The 20,000-nt window shown below is 38.1% G+C and overlaps 2 protein-coding genes across 2 annotated transcripts in view; one reads left to right on the top strand and one right to left on the bottom strand.

The window, feature by feature from the left end:
• LOC762929 (cyclin-G-associated kinase) overlaps positions 1–5,944 on the bottom strand; it is a 24,720-nt gene extending 18,776 nt beyond the window's left edge. Inside the window, exons 1-6 of the mRNA XM_030978114.1 lie at positions 5,710–5,944; positions 5,012–5,073; positions 3,714–3,773; positions 2,427–2,681; positions 1,369–1,494; positions 1–51 (exon numbers count right to left, since the gene is read on the bottom strand). The exon at positions 1–51 is cut by the window's left edge and continues 39 nt beyond it. Of these exons, the coding sequence (XP_030833974.1) occupies positions 1–51; positions 1,369–1,494; positions 2,427–2,681; positions 3,714–3,773; positions 5,012–5,073; positions 5,710–5,836 (681 nt within the window). The 5' untranslated portion in view covers positions 5,837–5,944. The remainder of the gene's footprint in view (positions 52–1,368; positions 1,495–2,426; positions 2,682–3,713; positions 3,774–5,011; positions 5,074–5,709) is intronic.
• A 3,433-nt stretch (positions 5,945–9,377) lies between these two features.
• Positions 9,378–18,574, top strand: LOC590808 (cystinosin). Its single transcript, XM_030978103.1, has 9 exons — positions 9,378–9,430; positions 10,362–10,641; positions 12,096–12,202; positions 12,968–13,108; positions 13,862–13,961; positions 14,806–14,925; positions 15,862–16,041; positions 16,588–16,705; positions 18,044–18,574. Exons 2-9 carry the CDS (start codon positions 10,435–10,437, stop codon positions 18,238–18,240), a joined length of 1,170 nt encoding a protein of 389 aa, XP_030833963.1. The 5' UTR covers positions 9,378–9,430; positions 10,362–10,434; the 3' UTR covers positions 18,241–18,574.
• Positions 18,575–20,000: the final 1,426 nt, after the last annotated feature.

Here is a 20,000-nt window from a genome sequence, read left to right as displayed (position 1 = left end):
GAGGTCCAATATCTCAGGTGGTCTGTACATGGGTGTGGTGTGTCTGGCAAACTGAGCAAGAGAGGCAGAAATCAAGGATTCTTAGATGAATATCAAGCCAGTGGCATTCAATTCAATTCATATCATTTATTTCCAAATTCCAACATCAATTAAAACAATGTGTAAAAGAACAGTCAACGGGCAATAAAAGCATTATAAAACTACAACATTTCAATCAAACAATTAAGAAGATAAAAAACATAACAAATATAGTATTCAATGAGAAACAAGGCGAAGAAAGGGGAAAAGTAGACTGATTAATAGATAAATCAGTATCGACAGACTACCTTAAAAACATAAGCGAATAATTCGAAAATGGTGAACACAATGAAAGCCAGGTTTGTGGCTTGTTAGAGAGTGTACACCTATGTATTTGTTTGTTTGCACACTATGAACATAAATAGCACTAACTTCAGAAGATCCAGTATTGCCGTTATCATTACAACTACATGTACCAATGAAGGAAGGACAGCAATCAGTACAGATCTCTTACCCATAAATTAAGCAATACAGACTGTACATGATGGTAATCTCAATGCATTTTGAATGAAGCTTTGTGCTCTTTTTCTTTCTATTGTAAGTTAATCTAATGCACATGATGATTTTATTCAGATGGATTGATATGTCCATCATAGAACATGAGAGGAAGAGAGATCATTTGACAAGAAAATGTATAAAATACAGTTGGACAAAAATAATATTCTACAAAATCTGTCTATATTACAGTTTACTACAGGAAGTAATAAAGAGGTGAAAGCTGTCCCCTTTTAAAACGTGACCTTTTACATCTGTGTGCTTCAATGAAATTTGTGTACAGTGTATAACTATGAACAAGTGGCAGAATATAGGGAGATGTACAACTACAAGATTTATTTCTGAATTCACAAATTAATTTCATACAATAATAATAACAACATTTATAAATCGCACATATCCACCCCAAGGGATGCTCAAGGCGCCTTAACGAATTAGGAAATTATTACACCGGCTTTAGCTGTGCTGCCATTACGGCACTCTAGCATTTCAAGGAATTAATTCCTGCCAGGTAGGTACCCATTTACATGTACATCAAATGGGTTGAGCGTGGCAAATGTAGATTAATGCCTTGTCAAAGGACATTAGTGCCATGCCGGGATCGAACCATGACCTTCGAATTTCAAGTCAAGTGCTTCAACCACTCGACTACTATGAACCTACTGTAAACATACTGACCTACATGAACAAGTGGAATAATATAGAGAGATTTACAAATGAATTCACAAATGAAGTTCATATAATGCCTTTCTGGTTCTTAGCAAGCAACTTTCATATGACTACTGCACAACTAACCTCATCTTCTAGTGTACTTCTTTTGAGGGAGCTCCATGATGAATCAGGCTGATATGATTTGCCGGTTGCACTGCCAAAATCACAAAGCTTCAGTGTTTTCTTGCTTCCGATCAAGAAATTCTCAAGCTATAGAAAAAACAAAAATAAGGGTCGAAAGTGTTTAGATACAAGGTCAAAATGTACTGATAATAAAAATAACTTGGTTGGTCTAATCTGATATAAAGGATACTTTTTTAATGGAAAATAAATGACTGATTTGTTCCACTCGATCTCTTCACTTCAAGAGAAAACAGAAAGGATACAAATGACATGGTCTGCCCATAAAGTCTAAGGAAGGTCCCCTCATTAAAATTCCTTCCTTGCACCCTACCAAGCACCTCTTAAAAAGAGAATATATATTTTAACGGGTTATCATGTTACGTAAAAATAGTAGAAAATGTACCCAAACAAATAATTTCCTTATGTCAGCATGTACCCTGTACATATAAAAGTGTATTACAACATAAATTTCAGGACCCCCCTGCCACAAGAAAAATATAAGAAATGACACCATGCCTTCTCTACGACCATTTGTTCCACACTCAATTTCTTGTGCACAGTTGAATTAATAACTCAACCATGGACCCAACAACAAACCTTACCCTACCTAAAACCAAATCACAACCCAAGCCCGTATTTTGTGTGATGAAATAATGCAAAGGTAAAATCACCATCTTTTCAACTCTCCTTCATTTAAATCTTTACAGTGCTGTTACATGTACACAATGTTATGCAGAAGCTACAATTCAAGAGATAATTATAGTGCCCCCTCTTTTTACAATTGTTTGTCTTCATACAAATTCATTTTCATGAAAACTTCCAATATTCATGAACCCTTTTTGAATTCCAGAAGACAGAAGCTTTCTTTAAAAATATGAAAAATGAAAAAAATAAAAAATAAAACAAAAACATTGCATGGACATAGAAACAAATTCTAGGCAGTTCAAAGCCAATACATGTACCGTCAAATATTAATGTAAACTTCAATTATGTTAACGAAACACTGTTTAATCACTCACTTTGATATCCCTGTGTGTGACGGGCGGTGTCTGCTTATGCATGTGCTGCACACCCCTGCATGCCTGGTAGAAGGTCTGCAGGACGTCATCACAGCTCAGCGGCATGTGGCGCTGGTTGATGGCATCCACCAGCTGGCCTCCAGGACACAGCTCCATCAGGAGCAGGTACTCCGACTGACCATGGTCAGTGTCGCCCTTCCCGATGGACGCGGCAGAGAAGAACTGCACTATGCTCGGGTGCCCTGATAACCGTTTCTGTGTGAATTTAGGGGCTAAGGAAAGTACAGTGCTGCATGTACAAGTTGTTTGTTCCTTTTCAGGACTACACACACTCTCAAGAAAGAAAGATTTAATACCGACAGTCCTTTTCAGGACTCCCCAGTCCTCCCCCCCCCCCCCCCCCCCCTCACATGGTGGAACTGTACTGTAAGCCTACTGTGTAAGTTGTTTTTCACTCAATAAGCCCAAGAGAGGTCATGGCATGCTAAATAAAGCCCCACTTATTTTGTGCAAGAAAAAGCCTGGACAGAGTGACTGGGCATGAAATCAGGTAAAAGCATGAACAAGTGCATTCCTCAAAAGAAACTGCAAGGAGTTCTTGCTGTTTCTTCTTCTGCATGACATCACTAAACTTCTACAGATAACAAAAATCTTTACACAATTTATCAGACAAACTAGTATTTGGGTGAGATAGAATTTACAAAGTGAAGCTTACATACATGCTTTTGGAATGCCCCATAAGACATTTTGTCATATTTCTTTTGTCAATAGATACTACAATGCTAACAATTCTATGCTCCTACAAGGGGATATTTCCTTACGAGTAGTATCAGCAATGTTGATGTCAAGGATAATCAAAATCTTTTTTCACGATTTTACGTATCACTTGACTGAGCCATCTTTTTGTTTCTACATGTACACAGTATAAACTCTTCTAAAATATTCATAACATCCTGAGTACACATCCTAACAAAATTGTTATTTGTAGATAACCAAGACAAACAGTGTGTGCGTGTGTATATTGGGTTTTTACAGACGTGTATCAATCAGATATGATTATTTATGTCTGGGGACCGACCTTTAAACGTCACCAAAGACGTGACTCAGTTTCGAACCTGTATCCTTGGCTGAATCAGTTTGTAACTTCCACTTTTAGCTGGATTACAGGCGCACGCCACAACGCTCTACAATGCCTCTTTTTATACCATTTGAGACCTGAATGGCTAACAGACAGTCAGATATCTTCTTTTAATAATATACATGAGAAAGTAGAATTACAAAGGATACAAGAATTGCGATCTCTTGGAGAATTTCTTTTGACTTTTCCTCATCATTTGCCAACAGTCTCTGTAATAAAGTGAAAGGAATACAAAGAAAATAGACAAATATCACATAATGAATACTGGTCATGATATTTTGAGTGTACAGACACTATACAGCTCTCTCATTCTCAACACTCCTCACTCATGTTCTCTCCCCCTCCCCCGCCCTCCTTCCTTTGCCCCTCTCTTTCTCCTTTTCCATCCTAAATAGTTTTGTGATGTACATGTACATGTATTGCTAATTCATCATTACAATTCCATCAATTGTATTATATATTATTGAACATACAAGTACTACTAAATACATGTTTGTGAATTTATCAAATCTTCATGTACTATCCTCTATTATTTCATGCATGTTTAGTTTTAATAAGATAATACTGTAGTGATTCAGCCTGAGCCAATACGGCTCTGGCGGGTATATGCGCGCAAGTCCCGCATTTGGCGACACCCGCGGTAGTTTCCGCGATCATACCCATTACTGGGTATGGCAGATTTGAACTGGAACTGCAACCGCGCTATACATGCCGTCTAATACGCCCCGTCACTATAATACACAGGGCAATGGGCCAGAGTTGCATGGCCCAAATAGATTCAGTTGTTGACAAATAAATTGCATGCACTTTATAGAAATGTGAACAAATTTTCGAGGAAATTAGGAGAGAAATGAACAAAACAAAAACTACATGTAAAATTGCTTCTATTGCAAAATGGCAAGCCAACATATGTTGGAAATTGAAATACACATAATTCAATAAATGAATGACAGAAATACTGATATACGAAATGCATAATTTATACAACAACTACATTACCAGTAATCCTAGTGGGGGTGGGGGGGGGGGGAGGTTAAACTTTTGTACACATTAAAAAAAAGGGCGATCCTTCCTTAACATTGCATTTAAGTTGTAACACTACATCTACACGTGATGTACACTGTAGTACATGTATGTACTCAATGCGCCTTTTAGACTTAAACTACTAGTGGCATTTATGATCTGAGACATATAACTGAGGTAACAAATAAAGACATGAATGAGCTTGAAGTCAAATGTAAATATGTGTATACATGTATGTAGTGTTTGATGTGTAATAAAGCCTTGGCAAGTCTATCTTTGCAATATATTATTGCAGGCTGCAGAGTACTGTTAAAATGAATCTATGATAATAATACATGTAGAAGGGAAAAAAAAGGAGAATTTTTACTAATTAATAAAAATAGATTTGACTCTATTTCAACACTATTTATTTTAAGACTCTTACCTTCAGAGCAAACTCCTTTCCAGTTGAATTTTCTTGAGCCACATATACAAACGCAAAACCTCCTGTGAAGAAAAAGTTTGAAGAAATTATCTTACAGCATTTTTGGCAAAAATCAATGATTAAAGAAAAGTGCATGATGGAGAAGTAGGTCTAGTTTGTGTAAGCTAAACTGCCGTTTCAGAGATTATTCTTTCTTTCGTTAATGCTACATCATGCATGGTGTTTACCTTCTCACTCTCAGAACTTTCACAATGAGGAATTATTTTGAACAAACAAACAAACCCCCCAAAATAATAAATAAATAAATGTTTCATGCTTGTTGTGGTTTTTAGTACTCCCTCCAAATGTAGACTAGACAGCTGAACGGCCACACAACATACATGTTTGTAAATCGTGAGTGTACAGACTCTGCACAGCTAGCTCTCATTCTCAATACTACTCTCTCATACCCCACCCTCTCTCCCTCCACTCCCTCCCTCCCTCCCAGCTCCCCCTTCCTCCCTTTGCCAAAATAATGAAGGTCATTAATAGAAAGAAAAAAAACATTTTGTATAACTTGTACATTAGACATCATGATTTCAAATGAGAACCTTCAAAATATAGTCTCATGCACACACATTACAATTGCACCCATTCAACTCATGCACACACAATTCACAACGCCAATGCAATGCAATGGTCAACATACACCCCTTTACCTTCGGCGATAACTCTCCGCACTTTCAGCTTGGTGTCGCCGAGTTCGACCTGCTGGCCAACAAATTCATTTCCTCTATCGCTCGGGCCACCAAGGATTCCAAACGCTGATCGGAATAAATCAGTCATTGTAGAGATTAACACATAACAAGTTCAGTGCGAAAGTATTTTGTGCTTAATGCATTTTTTCTAGTGTTTTTTCAACCTGTTAAAAGTACGAGAATCCACACAGTACACAATCTATGTATTACGAATACACACCCGGTGGATTTACAATTCGGCCTAAGCGCAACTCGCTGAAAATGAATACACATCGACCGAGTCATTTGGGGTCACTATTTATTTTTTATTTGTTTATTTTTTCATAGTTGGTGGCGTGCCCAGGCGCGTACCCAGGGCTTGGGGGGAGGGGGGGTTAAACCCCCCTTCAATTTTGTTATGTGTGTTTTTGGAGAAACCCCCCCCCCCCCCCCCGCTTACTCACCGGCTGGCTGAGTCGTTGCGAAATTTTGGGCCCGATTTTAACCCCCCCCCCCCCCCCCTTGAAAAAATCCTGCGTATGCCACTGATGAGAGGAACAACTTAGTGAAAGCTCTTCGATACTCGATTAAAAATAGGAAAGTTATGAATTCTTGAAGTTTTCATCAATGAAACACAAATTGACAAACACTGTGACGTATCTTGCGAACTCCTCTCCAATTTAATTGCTCCGGTACAGAAAATGTTATAAACTTTCATTTTCTTGGTTATTGATGATGGAGTAGATTTTTTTTTCATACAGGGGTTGTTACCGGTTGTATAAAACATATTTATAATAATAAATTTTAGGGTGAGTGCATGATTGAAAATTTTCTTAATCTTTTTTTAATCGCACATCACTATTTTATTGTATATAGAAATTTGCAGGGAAATTTGACTTCGTTCTGTTATTGTCTAGCTGCACCGTTTATCACCTGCTGTGCATCCCTGCAGGGATTACCGTCCTGAAGGTTCAAGATTCGAGGGCAAATGGGAGGCCGGGGAAGTCTCAAGATACGTCACAGAGTTGCCTATTTGTGTCAAGTTGATTGATCGCACTTTCAATTGTCACTTCAACTCTATTTTATTATGGTTACATTCAGGGGCGTACGCAGGATTTTTTCAAGGGGGGGGTTTTAAAATATTTTGCTCCCGAAAATTTGAAAATCGCGCCGGCCGAAAAGTCGCTCAGTGGGGGGGGGGGGGGGGGGGGGGGGGGGGGGGGGGGGGGGGGTAAGCGGACACATTTTTTATTTTTTTTGGTCTCGAAATTTCATAATTTGACATTTTTTGTCGTTGGGGGGGGGGGTAAGGTCACCTTATTTAGGTTAGCCGTGGGTATAATTTTTTTTTTTTTTTTTTTTTTTTTTTAATAATTAAAAAAAAAAAAAAAAAAAAAAAAAAAAACCAAAGGGGGGGTTTTAGGTTTTTTTAGGGGGGTTTACATACATAAAAATACCAAAGGGGGGGGGTTTGAACCCCCAAAACACCCCCCCTGCGTACGCCCCTGGTTACATTGGTTCCATTGGTTCCATCAGGTACAGGGGAACTCCGAGCCAGTTTCGCAACCTTTTCAAATACCCCAAATTGCACCTTTTGACTGAGGAAAAATGACCCTTAATTTTTACTTCAGATAATTGCCCACCGTTCATATAGCACCCTGTTTCACATCCCGAATAGTGACCCTATTTTAATTTGATAGATGCCCTTTTAAAATTTAAAAAGTGTCAATTTTCCTTCGTATGCACATCCCCCTTCTCATAAGTGCTCCTTTGACATAATGATGAGCGGCCCCTTTTTATAGGTACGAGAATAACTGCCGATAATATAAGTCCCTTGTAATACTTGATCAGTATCCTTAATATTGTACCCTTTTTTTTAATAATTTCCCTGTTATAAGTATTCCTTTCAACCTTTATTTCAAACGTATTCATCGCTCATAAAGTGTGCACTTTTGCAGTCATCTATAAGAGAGCCATATTCAGATTCAAAGAATCGGAGCAGCTTAATTTTTGTGCGGTAACAGAAACCCTACTTCTATCACCAAAATGAAGGGTATAATTATAGTAAAGCCGGGGCAGGGGACATAATTCTCTAAATTTCATGATGATGTATGCCCCTTTCAAAAATAACTACAATGTTGCTCGTCTTTTCAACACAATATCAAACGCCCCTTCGGCCTTAGATAAGTCATCAGTTAATGTAAGAAGTGTGCCATGTTAACACCTAATTTTTGCCCAATTATACTTAACTGCTAAAAGAGGCATATCTTCCACACTATCATTCTTTAGAACACAAGTGAATGTTATCCCAATTGAACTGTTTAGAGTTATCAAGTTCATTTCAAATTGCCACCCGCTTTTTTGAAATAACATGACACTCTAAGCAAATTTTATTTCATTTATTAAAAAAAAATCCATATGTTTGGGTGTGATTTCATCAAATCATCAAGTCGGAGCTAATTATAACCAACCAAATCATTCGTAAACCATCCAAAGAAAAATCATTACACAATGTCTTTTTTAATTTTTTTTTTATACGCCTTATAATATGCGAAGCTGCACGTTCCTGGCCCAGCACCTGTTTAGCCTTCGTATCTGTGTTCTCGGACGAGTCCAATATTATATAAATATCTTTGTTTTATTTTTATTTTAATTTTTTTTTAGGGGGCGTCGCTCGAATTAAAGAACTCACGATTTTTACGATAGGATCGAAACACAAAATCACAAATTGAAAGGGCAAAATTAGGCCAATTGTAAGGTTTATTATTTCCGGTGGCAAAGCAACAACAACAAAACAAAAAAAATCCACATCTTTACTCAAATAGCTTGAAAAACAGGAATAATTTGACATTGATTCATTGACATGCCATTCAAAGCGTTGCTGGGCAGTTTTAAGGGGCGGCGGAGGCTGTAGTGGATCAAAGGGGGGGGGGGGGGGAGACCCGGCCCCCCTCCCCTGGCAAAAAAACAGGTAAAAACACGGTTACCTTTAAAAATAAAAAAGGGAGACGGGCCCCTCCCTAGGGGAAAAAAGAAGCAAAAATTGTGCTCCTCCCCGCCCCCTCCCCCCCCCCCCCCGCTTATTCCTCAGCTGACTGATTCGCCGCTAAATATCTTCTCACAAAGTTGGGAAAAAAAACAAAACAAAATGTGACACTTATACCCCCCCCCCCCCGCCCCGCCCGCTTATTCGCCGACTGGCTAATTCGCCACAAAATGTTCTCACGGATTGGGCCCCCTCCCTCCTTTGCCCCCCCCCCCCACCCTTTTTTGGCCCCTTCGCTTGCCACAGGCTGGATCCGGGCCCTAGCTGGGTGGAGGAATCAAACCCCCCTCCCCGCCCCCCCCCCCCCCCCCCCCCCCCCCCCCCCCACCAGCCCGAAACTTTTTCTCGAGGACAGAGCCTAGCTGTTCAGCCACCCCCCCCCCACCCCCCTATTTTGAAAACGCCAAACGTAACTTATAATAGTGGACATGAAACTGGCAGGTTCATCTTAAAAATTGTTCAAATTCCTTTGACTGAACCTGCAGTGGAGGGGGCGTGGTGGGTAGGACCAGGGTAGGACCTATGACGTAACATGCATGCGATGATTTGACAAATCATTTGATCACATGATAGTCATGTGTGTACACAACAGATAGAGTCGATAGATCGTCGCATAATAAATGCATGTAACTTCACACCGATTTTAGACGAGAAACGGTGAGTAGGATAAATTTTAGTCATGTTTATGAACACTTGTGAATTTATAGATATAGATTTGGTACTATTGTCATGTTTTCATCCTGAATTTTGTCAAATATAGAGACTTTTACAGTGACAGTCGGCCAGGGAAACCGCATACCGGACAACTCGTCAATGCTGGCCGTCTAGCGCCCGGCCTGTCCCGCAGCAGCCGCTCACAACATCGTGTACCGCCGACTGGCTCCAGCTGCATCTGCATCTGGTTGGACGTGCGCGCGTTGGTCTTCATTGTTGTCTGTGCCTGCGGATAACTATTTATCAATGAGCATATTTGTACTTTTGTAATGTTGTTAGTTTGTGTATATAAGGACAGTGAATTAGATTAAACTTTAAAGAAAGAAAGAAAGAAAAGAAAGATAGGCTAGAGTAGACTCGATTTCGAGTAGAGGATGGAAAGGACTGCTGGGATAGACCCTAGATCTATATTTTATTGTCAAATTGATCATTGTTTTTGTGTTATTTTAGAATCTCCTCTGTCAATTTTATTCATGTTAGTTAAGGGCAATGCCAATAAATTTGTGAACAGCCTGCCCCTTCATGGGGGCATGGAAGGAATACAAACATCTAATATAATGAAAAGATGAAAAGCATGTTTTCAGTTTATTATGCCTTCTATTCTAACAGTAACAGTAAGTTAAATTTCTTGTTTTGGGAACATTTTTTGTTGGCCCACTTTACAGGCTACACTGAATTTTCTGTTTGTTGCACTGTGTTTTACCACTTTGGTGACACTCAAATGACTCACTTTTATTTTTATATGTTGGATCCTAGACGTACTAATACATAAGCTATGATTGCAAGCATTTTAAGTCAAAACATTGAATTCAAAATATTGATTTCCTCCTCTATCTCTCTCTTTCAATCTTTCTTGTCTTTTTGTGTTCAACAGGTGGCACGGAACAGGGGAAAAAGAGTTTTGATGGATTCTAAGCTTGCACAGTTATAACGCAGCCTAGATCAACATGGAGAAAATCATCACTTTGATCATAACCATCGCTCTTGCCGGCTCGCTAGGAAATAGCTATAACATCACGACGGGGACTGAAAAGCTGATAGTAGAAATAGGAAAGAATGGATCTTTCACAATCACACCAAAAGTGGACCTTCAAGAAACTGCACAGGTTGAGCTTTTCAATGATAAATATGAAATAGCGAGCATACCATCTGAGGTAAGTTAGCAAATTTTGAAACTACAACAAATGGCTACTTCTAACTATTTAATAAATGTGCAGCTTCAGTTTTACAAATATGATTATTTGTCTAAAAATTTGAATTTAAGGGAGATTTTGTAGTATTTTTTACCAATTGCCTAATATTTGAAACACCCTCATAAACCAAATAGAAGTGTACATGTACAAAAGTGGTAAAATTACTCTTGTAGCATGAGAGAAAAAATATTTGTGATGATCGTTTCAATATTTTTAAATTAGTTTGAGATTTCCTATGTACACCTGTATGATTAAAACACTTCATTATTATTATTATTTCTTTAAACTTCTATTGTAAAGAACATACTTATACATCGTTCATGTAACACCTGTTTGCCATTTCAATATTCTATTTTTTGCAATATATATGGTAATTAGGGTTTGATTTGTTAGCAGTCCTTGTTATGTTGTACATGTACATGTAACAGTGTTGTTATTGCATCAGGGATAGACTAGTATAGATATATTGACTGCTATGAGAGGCATCGCTGTTTCTATAGGCTCAACAGGGCTTTACCTCCTGATATTACCCCGAGGCATGCAAAAGGTCATATCAGGATGTAACGTCCCCGAGACCCAGTATAGAAACAACTACAGTTGTATGCTTCGAATATTAAAGCAGTCAATATATCTTTTATATACCGAATTTTCAAAAAAATCTACAAAGAATTCTGACCTTATCCTTTTCTTGAGTAAAGATTGGTTTAAAACATCACAGAAAATCTGAGACACTGTCTGTAAATCTTAGCTGGAAAGTTGCCTGAATGTTTGTCCTTTGTTTTACAGTGTAGTAATATGTCTTATATGCATGAGCTACTATACGTACACAGTGACGTACCTGATGTCACAATGCACGTACTGTACAACTAATCTCGCTCATATTTGATCATGGTGGCCCCGACCCAGCCAGTTGTGTTGCTGGTGTTTATATTCACCTCATAAAACCATTATGTTGATGTTGAACTTTATATCAAAGTGTGCTAGGACTTATTAATGCTTGTTTGACATATACAGCTCCATTATTTAGATATATGAGTGAATTTAAAAGTCTTGAGCTATTGATAAAAATGTTCACGCCATGAGATTTTGGCAACATACATTTTTTAAGGAAGATGCGTGACATACATGTACCTACATGTAGCTGTGACTCTTTTATTTTGAGAGGTTGTGATATCATTTATAATATATTTTATGTGATGCTACTATGAAAAAGTGCACCTACATGTAAATGAACATGTACGGTTAAGTGCATAATCCTGTGCATTATTATGTACTCATTTCAACTGAATGTGATATCGCAACATGCACAAGATCATTCCAGATTGTGTACATTACGTCAGATTGTATTGGAAATGGAATTCATTTTTAATGATGTCACAATGTTAGTTTGATAACCTTTATTTGTCACCATCCAGGTGGATGTACCTTCAAACAGTTCAAGCTCGGTGTCTATCACTGTCTCCAGTCTTTCCGTCGGAGTGTGCCACATATCTATGAACACCACATCTTTAGAGCTAGGAGAGTAAGTGCACTTGTATAATTACCTACTTTCAATACTTTCCATGTATTGGGAGCCTTATTTTACACAACATTGAATACCAAATGAAATGCTCATTTTTCCAAATGACGAATAAAGTGTAGTTAAAATCTTATAGACGATTTTGATAAAAGGTCTAGTTTTACCTGTAAAAAGAGGCTGCTGCCTGGACTGTATCTGTGTTTCACGCCTAATCAGTTGAGAAAAAAACACACTCTCTCAACGCTAACTCAGAGACGGTCCTTTCATTCTATTTCAACAGGTGTATTTTTGGTATCGCGCGATTAATAGAGTCTTTTGTGTTCTGTGTGGGATGTAACGAAGGGGAAAAAATCTTATTGAAAAAAAAAAAGTAAAAACGGACAGAACTTGGACTACCAAATGTTGATCTCACAGGCCTTTGAAAAGTTATCAGAAGATTGATGAGACTGCCCACTACCTGACAATTTTTCTGAGGGTTCACCACCAGACCGTTATTGTCGGTCTCTTGGGCTGTCAGTCTCGATAGCCGTTGGTCTCTTGGACTAATGGTCTACTAGGATACCCGAGAAGAAAAAAATGACAAGACTATATAAATTAATAATAATAATAATAATAATAATGGTTTCTTGTATGGCGCACATATCCAATTATTACCCTGGTTTTAGCAAGGCGGCCATTACAGTGCTCTAGCATTTCAAGGAATTAATTCCTGCCAGGTACCCTCTTATGGTGCACTAAATATGATTTATGCTTCTTGGTTTCTCGCAGCTTGTCAGGACTGTTTGTGGAGGTTAATGTGGTCCAGAGCAGTGCATTGTCCATCGTTGTCATAGTGGTCGGCTGGATCTACTTCCTTGCTTGGTCTGTCTCCTTCTACCCTCAAGTCATCCTCAATATCAAGCGAAAAAGGTGAGTTTTACATGAAAAATATAGAAATGTTGTGGTTGTGGTTATTTTACCTGACTGCTAAGAAAGCATATGTGCTTGTTAGTAAGCAACCAGAGGACCAACGGCTGTAGGTCCTCTCCGAAAGACCTGGTATATTTATGCCTAACCAAAGGGCACCAGCGCATCGCCTTGGTTTTGAACCCGGGTCACCGGATTACGAGACCACTGCTCTATCAACTGAGCTATCGCTCCTCCTCAAGCTATCGCGCCTCCTTTTTTTATACAAAATTGGCAGAGGATGGGGTATATCTTGCTTTGTGACACAAGCTCTTTGGCCCCATGTTTTGGATCATATTGGACACAAACAAATTCTTAACTTCAACCCTGGACCGGTGTACTGGTTCATCAGAAGGTACAAGAGTAAAAATGTTAGATATACTTTTAAGGCTTGGATTTGTTTTAAAAAGAGAAGAAGTATTGTTCATTTACAGTGATTTTTTTATATTACTACCATACTTCTTGGGGGTGTTTCATTAAGAATTTATGTCTAGACATAAACCCCAAAGTCTCTCTTAAGTGTCCTACTTATGCGAGACTTTAGTTACGAGAGACTAGTCTGTTTCACAAAGCAAAGTCTACACATAAAAGTCTCTTTTAAGTCAAAAGTCTCTCGTAAAGTTACGAGAGATCAAGAATTCTCGTAAGTATTCAAAGTCTCTGTTATCTTCTACATATTATCTGATGCTTACCTTTTCAACAAATTTTTCTCCTCAGTGTAATTGGCTTGAACTTTGACTTCTTGGCTTATAATATTACTGGCTTTGTAGCGTACGGTGTCTTCAATGTGGGCATGTACTGGATAGAACCAATAAAGGTGAGTTCATAGTACACCTATTGATACTTATGATGGTGTTACTATTCGCACTACCCTCCGTCTATCCTCTTACTATCCCCACTTGAATCTTCTTCTTCTTCCTCCTCCTCTTCTATTTTTTCCTCTTCTTCTTCCTGTTCATCTTCTTCTTAATCTTACCACCTTACCATCCTCTTTTCTTTACTTTCTCTACTCTACACTATCATCATGATGTTCTTCTTCACTTTTCTTTATCTCCTATATATATATATATATATATATATATATATATATATATATATAAAATGAGTCAGGGAGATTACATAAGAATTTTAGAGTTGAATATTATTTTATACAATTTACTAATTCACATTCAGTTCATTAATTTTGATGTCATTTGCTATGAATGTTTTATATATTGTATTCTACATTTGTAAAACAATGCCCAATTCTTTAGTCCATACCCTACTTGTTCATTGATTGTTTCATAGAGAAAGTTCATGTGTAAATCTTAGTGATAGGGAGAATGAAAGAGGTACAGTGAGCAAGATTGAAATAATCTTTCTTTTTTCAAGTTACTGATTTCTAGCATTGTAAAAATATATTTATAATTTTGGTTTATTCATAGTATCTAATATGTGAAGTGTATTAAAATGTATTATGCAATATGCTATATAAATTCAATCACTATCATTATTCATACACAAGATTCTCTAAATTGCACTTGAATAGTGTCCTGTGAAATATTTCCTGCCAGATATGTCTTTTGGCTAAAAAACAACAGAATTGTTGATTTATTGTTTCAACCTTGCAAATTTCCTTTATTGCACGTTATGTCTTTCACTTTGTCTTTCACTTTATGTAGGATGCATACAAGGCAAAAAATCCATATGGTGTGAATCCAGTGTTATTGAACGATGTCATCTTTACACTACATGCTGTGTTGATTACAGCAATCACCATATTCCAGTGCTTTATCTATGAGGTAAGTAACTGAGAGGATGCAAGGTGGTTCGATGGTTGAAGATCAGGTCCTGAAACCAGCAGGTCCTGGGTTTGAAACCCCCTTGATATGACATGCTGGCTGATGGCCTATATAAAGGGCAATATGTTAAGCAAACAAGATGAAGACCTGGGGAAGTTTTAGCTTAGGTCTGCCAAGGACTATGTGTGATTTCAGTTTGCTAGGCATGGTAATCTACCTCCATCTTTTTATTTAGGCAACCGCTGAGAAGGTCGCCTACAACGTACAAAAAGACAAAGGATTAGAAAATTAACACCTCCCTTCATACCATGTTTGTAAATGGAGTGTTGGCTCAGTCAGTAGTGGGTTCGATCCCCAGCCGAGTTATACCAAAAGACGTTAAAAGATGGGAGTTGCTGCTACCTTGTTTGGCATTGAACAATAAGGGATAGAGCAACGTCGATCTGGCGCTGCTCAGTGGCTGCCGAGCTCACGATCAATTGGGCAAAAAGAATTTTCATCTCGGTTTAATAAAATTTGGAGTGGACTAAAAGATTATTATTATTATTATTATTATTGTTGTCTCTGAATGCCACTCGTCCGTTGTGACCTACTATTTAATGAATTCAGCAAAATGGATTTTGAAGCATCACATTGTGTGTTGGATTATTTTCTGCTAAGACACAAGCTTTGTGCTGCCCTCTTGTGCTGAGAGATAACACTAATGGCAATTGTTTGGTTATCATTGTATGTGTTATTAGTAAAAACATGTTTCAAAACAATTTGCCATTTTTGTCTTCAAAAAAACAATGTGTATGTCATTTGAACCATCATTCCAGCTGGAATATGACTATAAATGTAAAGCAGTACAAATAAAATGTTTTTGTTGCCAATTTGAAGAATAAAGCTGATTTCTCTAGACCTTAATGACCCTGTCATTGTTTATTTTATAAACAGAGAGGTAAACAGCGAGTGTCCATCATAAGCCGCGTCATCCTAGCTGGAATGTGGCTCTTTGCGCTCATCACACTGATCATCACTGCTGCATCAAGCGGTTCCGTCATCACGTGGCTGGAATTCATCTATTACTTCTCCTATATAAAGCTCGGAGTGACTCTCATCAAATATATTCCACAGGTGAGCATCCTATCCCTGGTATATGTGTTTGCCGGTAATGTCAAAGTTGTGATAATTATTTCAGAGGGCATGGTTTAAGAGGTCGTGAAGAGATCGCCACCTCCCCCCCCCAAAAAAAAAAAAAGAAGAAAAGATGATGCTAAACAAAAATAAATAATTATAAAAACAACGTAAATATATAAACAATATGACCACCTAATTACTGTGTTTTTATGGTTTAACACTGATATACTATATTCACCTATATCTAACATTAGATCCAAATGATAATTCTTTCAAGAAAAACTTCAAATTGAAGTATTTGTGAGTAGGTTAGTCAAAGCATCCATACATTTGTAGGCACAAGGATGGGAATCAACCCCAAGGTAATGTCTTGAAATGTACATGTATTCTGTATAGCCCATCAAACTTTTGGCCTACCACGTTTTTGTTGACCCTCAGCATGACTGTCATCTTCTCTCCTAGAAATGTGTCCAAAATACTGCAACTTTTTCTTATCTATCTTATTTTTTAATCATCTCCACTTTATATTCCACTACCTGATAGGTCTACATGAATTACAGGAGAAAGAGCACAGAGGGTTGGAGTATCGGCAACGTCTTACTAGACTCTACTGGAGGATCGTTCAGTTTGCTGCAGATGTTTCTCATCTCCTACAATAATAGTAAGTTATCAAGGTGGTAGATGACGAGATTAAAGCCTATCTGCACTAGTTTGGCCAGGAGGGATTAGACCTCCCTGCATGTTCACTGACAGGTGGTTATCTCATCAAATCAGCTCTCTCACTTATAAGTAAGAAAAAGGGGATTATGGGGGACCAATTAGGCATTGTTTGCTATAGAGAGGGCGCAAGTAGCTATAAGTAGTGCAGTCCCGCTTTAAAGTGAGGAGAACAGAAAGAGCCATAATATGGAAGATGGGTGGTGTGAAATTGTCTGGTAGAAAGATCATAAGGGAACTCATGGAAAGGTTGGGTCTGATAGAAACTAGTGGAAGTGGTAAAGAGAAGTGGATTGAGATGGATGGGTCATTTGTTGAGAAGGTAAGGTGATGAATCTGTGAAAGAGGGTGGGATCTTGAAGGGGATGGCTTTAGAGGGAAACAAAGATAAATGATTTCATAGAAAGATGTGGTAAAAAAGAAAGAAGTAAGGTTGGTCTAAATGAGGAGGATGCTCGAAACAAGAAGTGGAGGGAGGGAGGGTCATCATGTTGTAACCCTTCGTAAAAGGGAAAATGCAGACGTTACTAAAGGATGATGATGATGATGATAGCACCAAGTTATATCAGAATAACTATCCCTAGACTACCACCCACTAGACAACTATGTGTACTTCCAGAGCACCTAATTTCCTTGGACAGTTACCCACTACCCCCACTATCCCAAACGGATAACTACTCCTTCGACAAGTATCCCTTAAGACAATTACCCTCTGGACAACTGCTGGTGCCTTTGTGTACCCCCAAGAACGCTTACCTTTTGTCAAACCTGTGCTCTACTTGTATTGGGGGTTGCTGTAATCTGCTGCAGGTTACAGGTTGATCGTTTATGTATGTGTATTTATTGGGAACACTTCATTCACATTGTACATGAATACACTGTATTGTGTTTTACAAAATATATGAGCAGAATAACAAGTATGACCCATCCTCTTGCCCTGTATTTTGGAGCTACTGCTGCTACTACTACTACTAATACTGCTACTACTGCTGCTGCTGCTACTACTACTACTACTACTACTACTACTACTACCTACTACTACTACTACTACTACTACTACTACTACTACTACTACTACTACTACTCCTACTACTACTAGTTCTACTACTACTACTACTAGTTATGTTACTACTACTACTACTACTACTACTACTACTACTACTACTGCTGCTACCACTACTTCTTCTTCTACTAGTACTATCATCAATGTTTTCATCTTCATCTTCATCATCAATTTTATAAATGTTATTATCAAAGTCTTTTTTTTGTCAATCTTCAACAGATGACTGGGCCTCCATCTTCGGTGACCCAACCAAGTTTGGCCTGGGTGTCTTCTCCATTGCTTTTGACATTATCTTCATCATTCAACATTACGTACTCTACCGTGACCAGGCACCCACGGATTCAAGCGGTGAAGACAAGCCCCTGATGAAAAACGAAGAATATACCAGTTCTGGAAGTATCATCAATGCTCAATAGTCCATGGATTGAGCATTGATGATACTTCCAGAACTGGTATATTATCATCAATGCTCAATCCATGGACTATTGAGCATTGATGATACTTCCAGAACTGGAATCCCTCGCAACCGGCTCCAGTGAGACTTGGCCTACCTGGCTAAGCCTCAACCGCCTAAGAACTGGCTACGGTCGATGCAGAGTCCTAATGCAGAGGTGGGGTCTAGGAGACGAACAAACAGCATGTGAATGTGGCCAGGAACAGACAATGGAACACCTGCTAGTCTGCCCACTCCTGCCAGAGCCATGCACCCAAGATGACCTGGAAGCCGTTAATTGCCGTGCCAAAGCCTGTGTGGACCACTGGACTGGACTTGTGTAGTGACTCGATAAGAAGAAGAAGTCCATGGATTTCAGGATCATGTTTTTTTACTCTTTTTGTACGCACATACATATAGCCATTAGTCACACCGATTTTGCAGAAGTAATATTCATTCCAGATCATCCTGTGGATCTTTTAATTGAATTTGAAAGGTGATGTTTAGTTTACCTGACTGCTAAGAAAGCATAAATGCTTGTAAGTAAGCAACCAGACGGCCGACGGCTTTAAGTCCTTTCCGAGGGACCTGGTAATGAGGATTAATGCCTTACCAAAGGGCACTAGCGCATCGCCTGGGTTTCGAACCTGGGTCACCGGATTACGAGACCACTGCTCTACCGACTGAGCTATCGCTTCCTATTTAATTCAGCTGTTAAAAGAGCATTGTGTGTGATAATTGATAGCAGAAGAGGGTCTCAATTAAAATAGATTTTAAATTACACTGTGCAATCCTCAATGAGGTTCAAGTGATTTATGAAGCTTACCTTTTTTTTTATTACACAATCGTTATGTTGATACAGAAAAGTTTCATTGGTTGGGGACTTTGAAATATGCTTAAGGGCAGCTAAAATCAAGTGTTTACCAAATTCTTGATGATATGTACATGAAAATATAAGGCAATATGATTTTGGAACTCAGTGGTAGAACATGTGTTTAATGACATCATCAACTGAGGGTCATCGATAATCAAGTTTTTAGAGTGCTTTCCATGGTAAAGTGTAAACAATTTATCTTGGTCTACCGGTAATACTAAAATCACTATATATATTCATGTTAAAGTGTATGGGTATTAAAATAAAGGAGGCTATCTTCTCATTTTCCAAAAATGTTATCTCACTGTTTTTTAAACTACTTGTTTCTTTTTACCCTTTACCATTCTGTGCTATGGCTTGTGAATCCTAACTTTGTAAAAAAAAAGATTAATTTTTGAAATCTTTCCTTGTGCAATTGTAATCGGTTTTTTTAACCCGTTGACCCCTGAATTATCATAGTCCTCATTGGTTTAATACAGAAACACCCGGGTCCAGTAGGAAATGGGCTGAGAAGCAGGTTGTTTTAATATTTTCCATTCCCTGAATTCAGTATTAAATTCAATTTCGCGTGCTCATGATGTTTTAATCTTTTATAGAAAGTATAATATAACTGGGACATTGCAGATAAATAAACAAAAATCAGTGTGATAATATTCAAATTAACCTTTTTAAATTTGAAGCAGAATCAACAATGTGGAAGAAAGGTTTGCCTTTTTTTATGGAACGACATAAAGTTTCCTATTTGTAACATGGCATTTATGTGTATATATTTCATAACATAATCAGATTATAATTTATTTAAATTTGTGTCGAGAGATTCTTAGAAAAAAAGGATCAAGACTTGGGTTCTCTTAACCTGTATTATACAC

This window comes from Strongylocentrotus purpuratus, unplaced genomic scaffold (genome assembly GCF_000002235.5).
Source record: "Strongylocentrotus purpuratus isolate Spur 01 unplaced genomic scaffold, Spur_5.0 spur5_contig_811, whole genome shotgun sequence".
Lineage (NCBI taxonomy): Eukaryota > Metazoa > Echinodermata > Echinoidea > Camarodonta > Strongylocentrotidae > Strongylocentrotus > Strongylocentrotus purpuratus.
This window is presented reverse-complemented; position numbering and strand designations above follow the sequence as displayed.

Excerpts from the sequence above, each read along its gene's own strand:
- LOC590808 (XM_030978103.1), top strand. The coding sequence starts at position 10,435 with ATGGAGAAAATCATCACTTTGATCATAACCATCGCTCTTGCCGGCTCG. Across the intron at positions 10,642-12,095 it reads TAGCGAGCATACCATCTGAG|GTGGATGTACCTTCAAACAG; the intron begins GTAAGTTAGCAA and ends GTCACCATCCAG. Across the intron at positions 16,706-18,043 it reads TCTCATCTCCTACAATAATA|ATGACTGGGCCTCCATCTTC; the intron begins GTAAGTTATCAA and ends AATCTTCAACAG.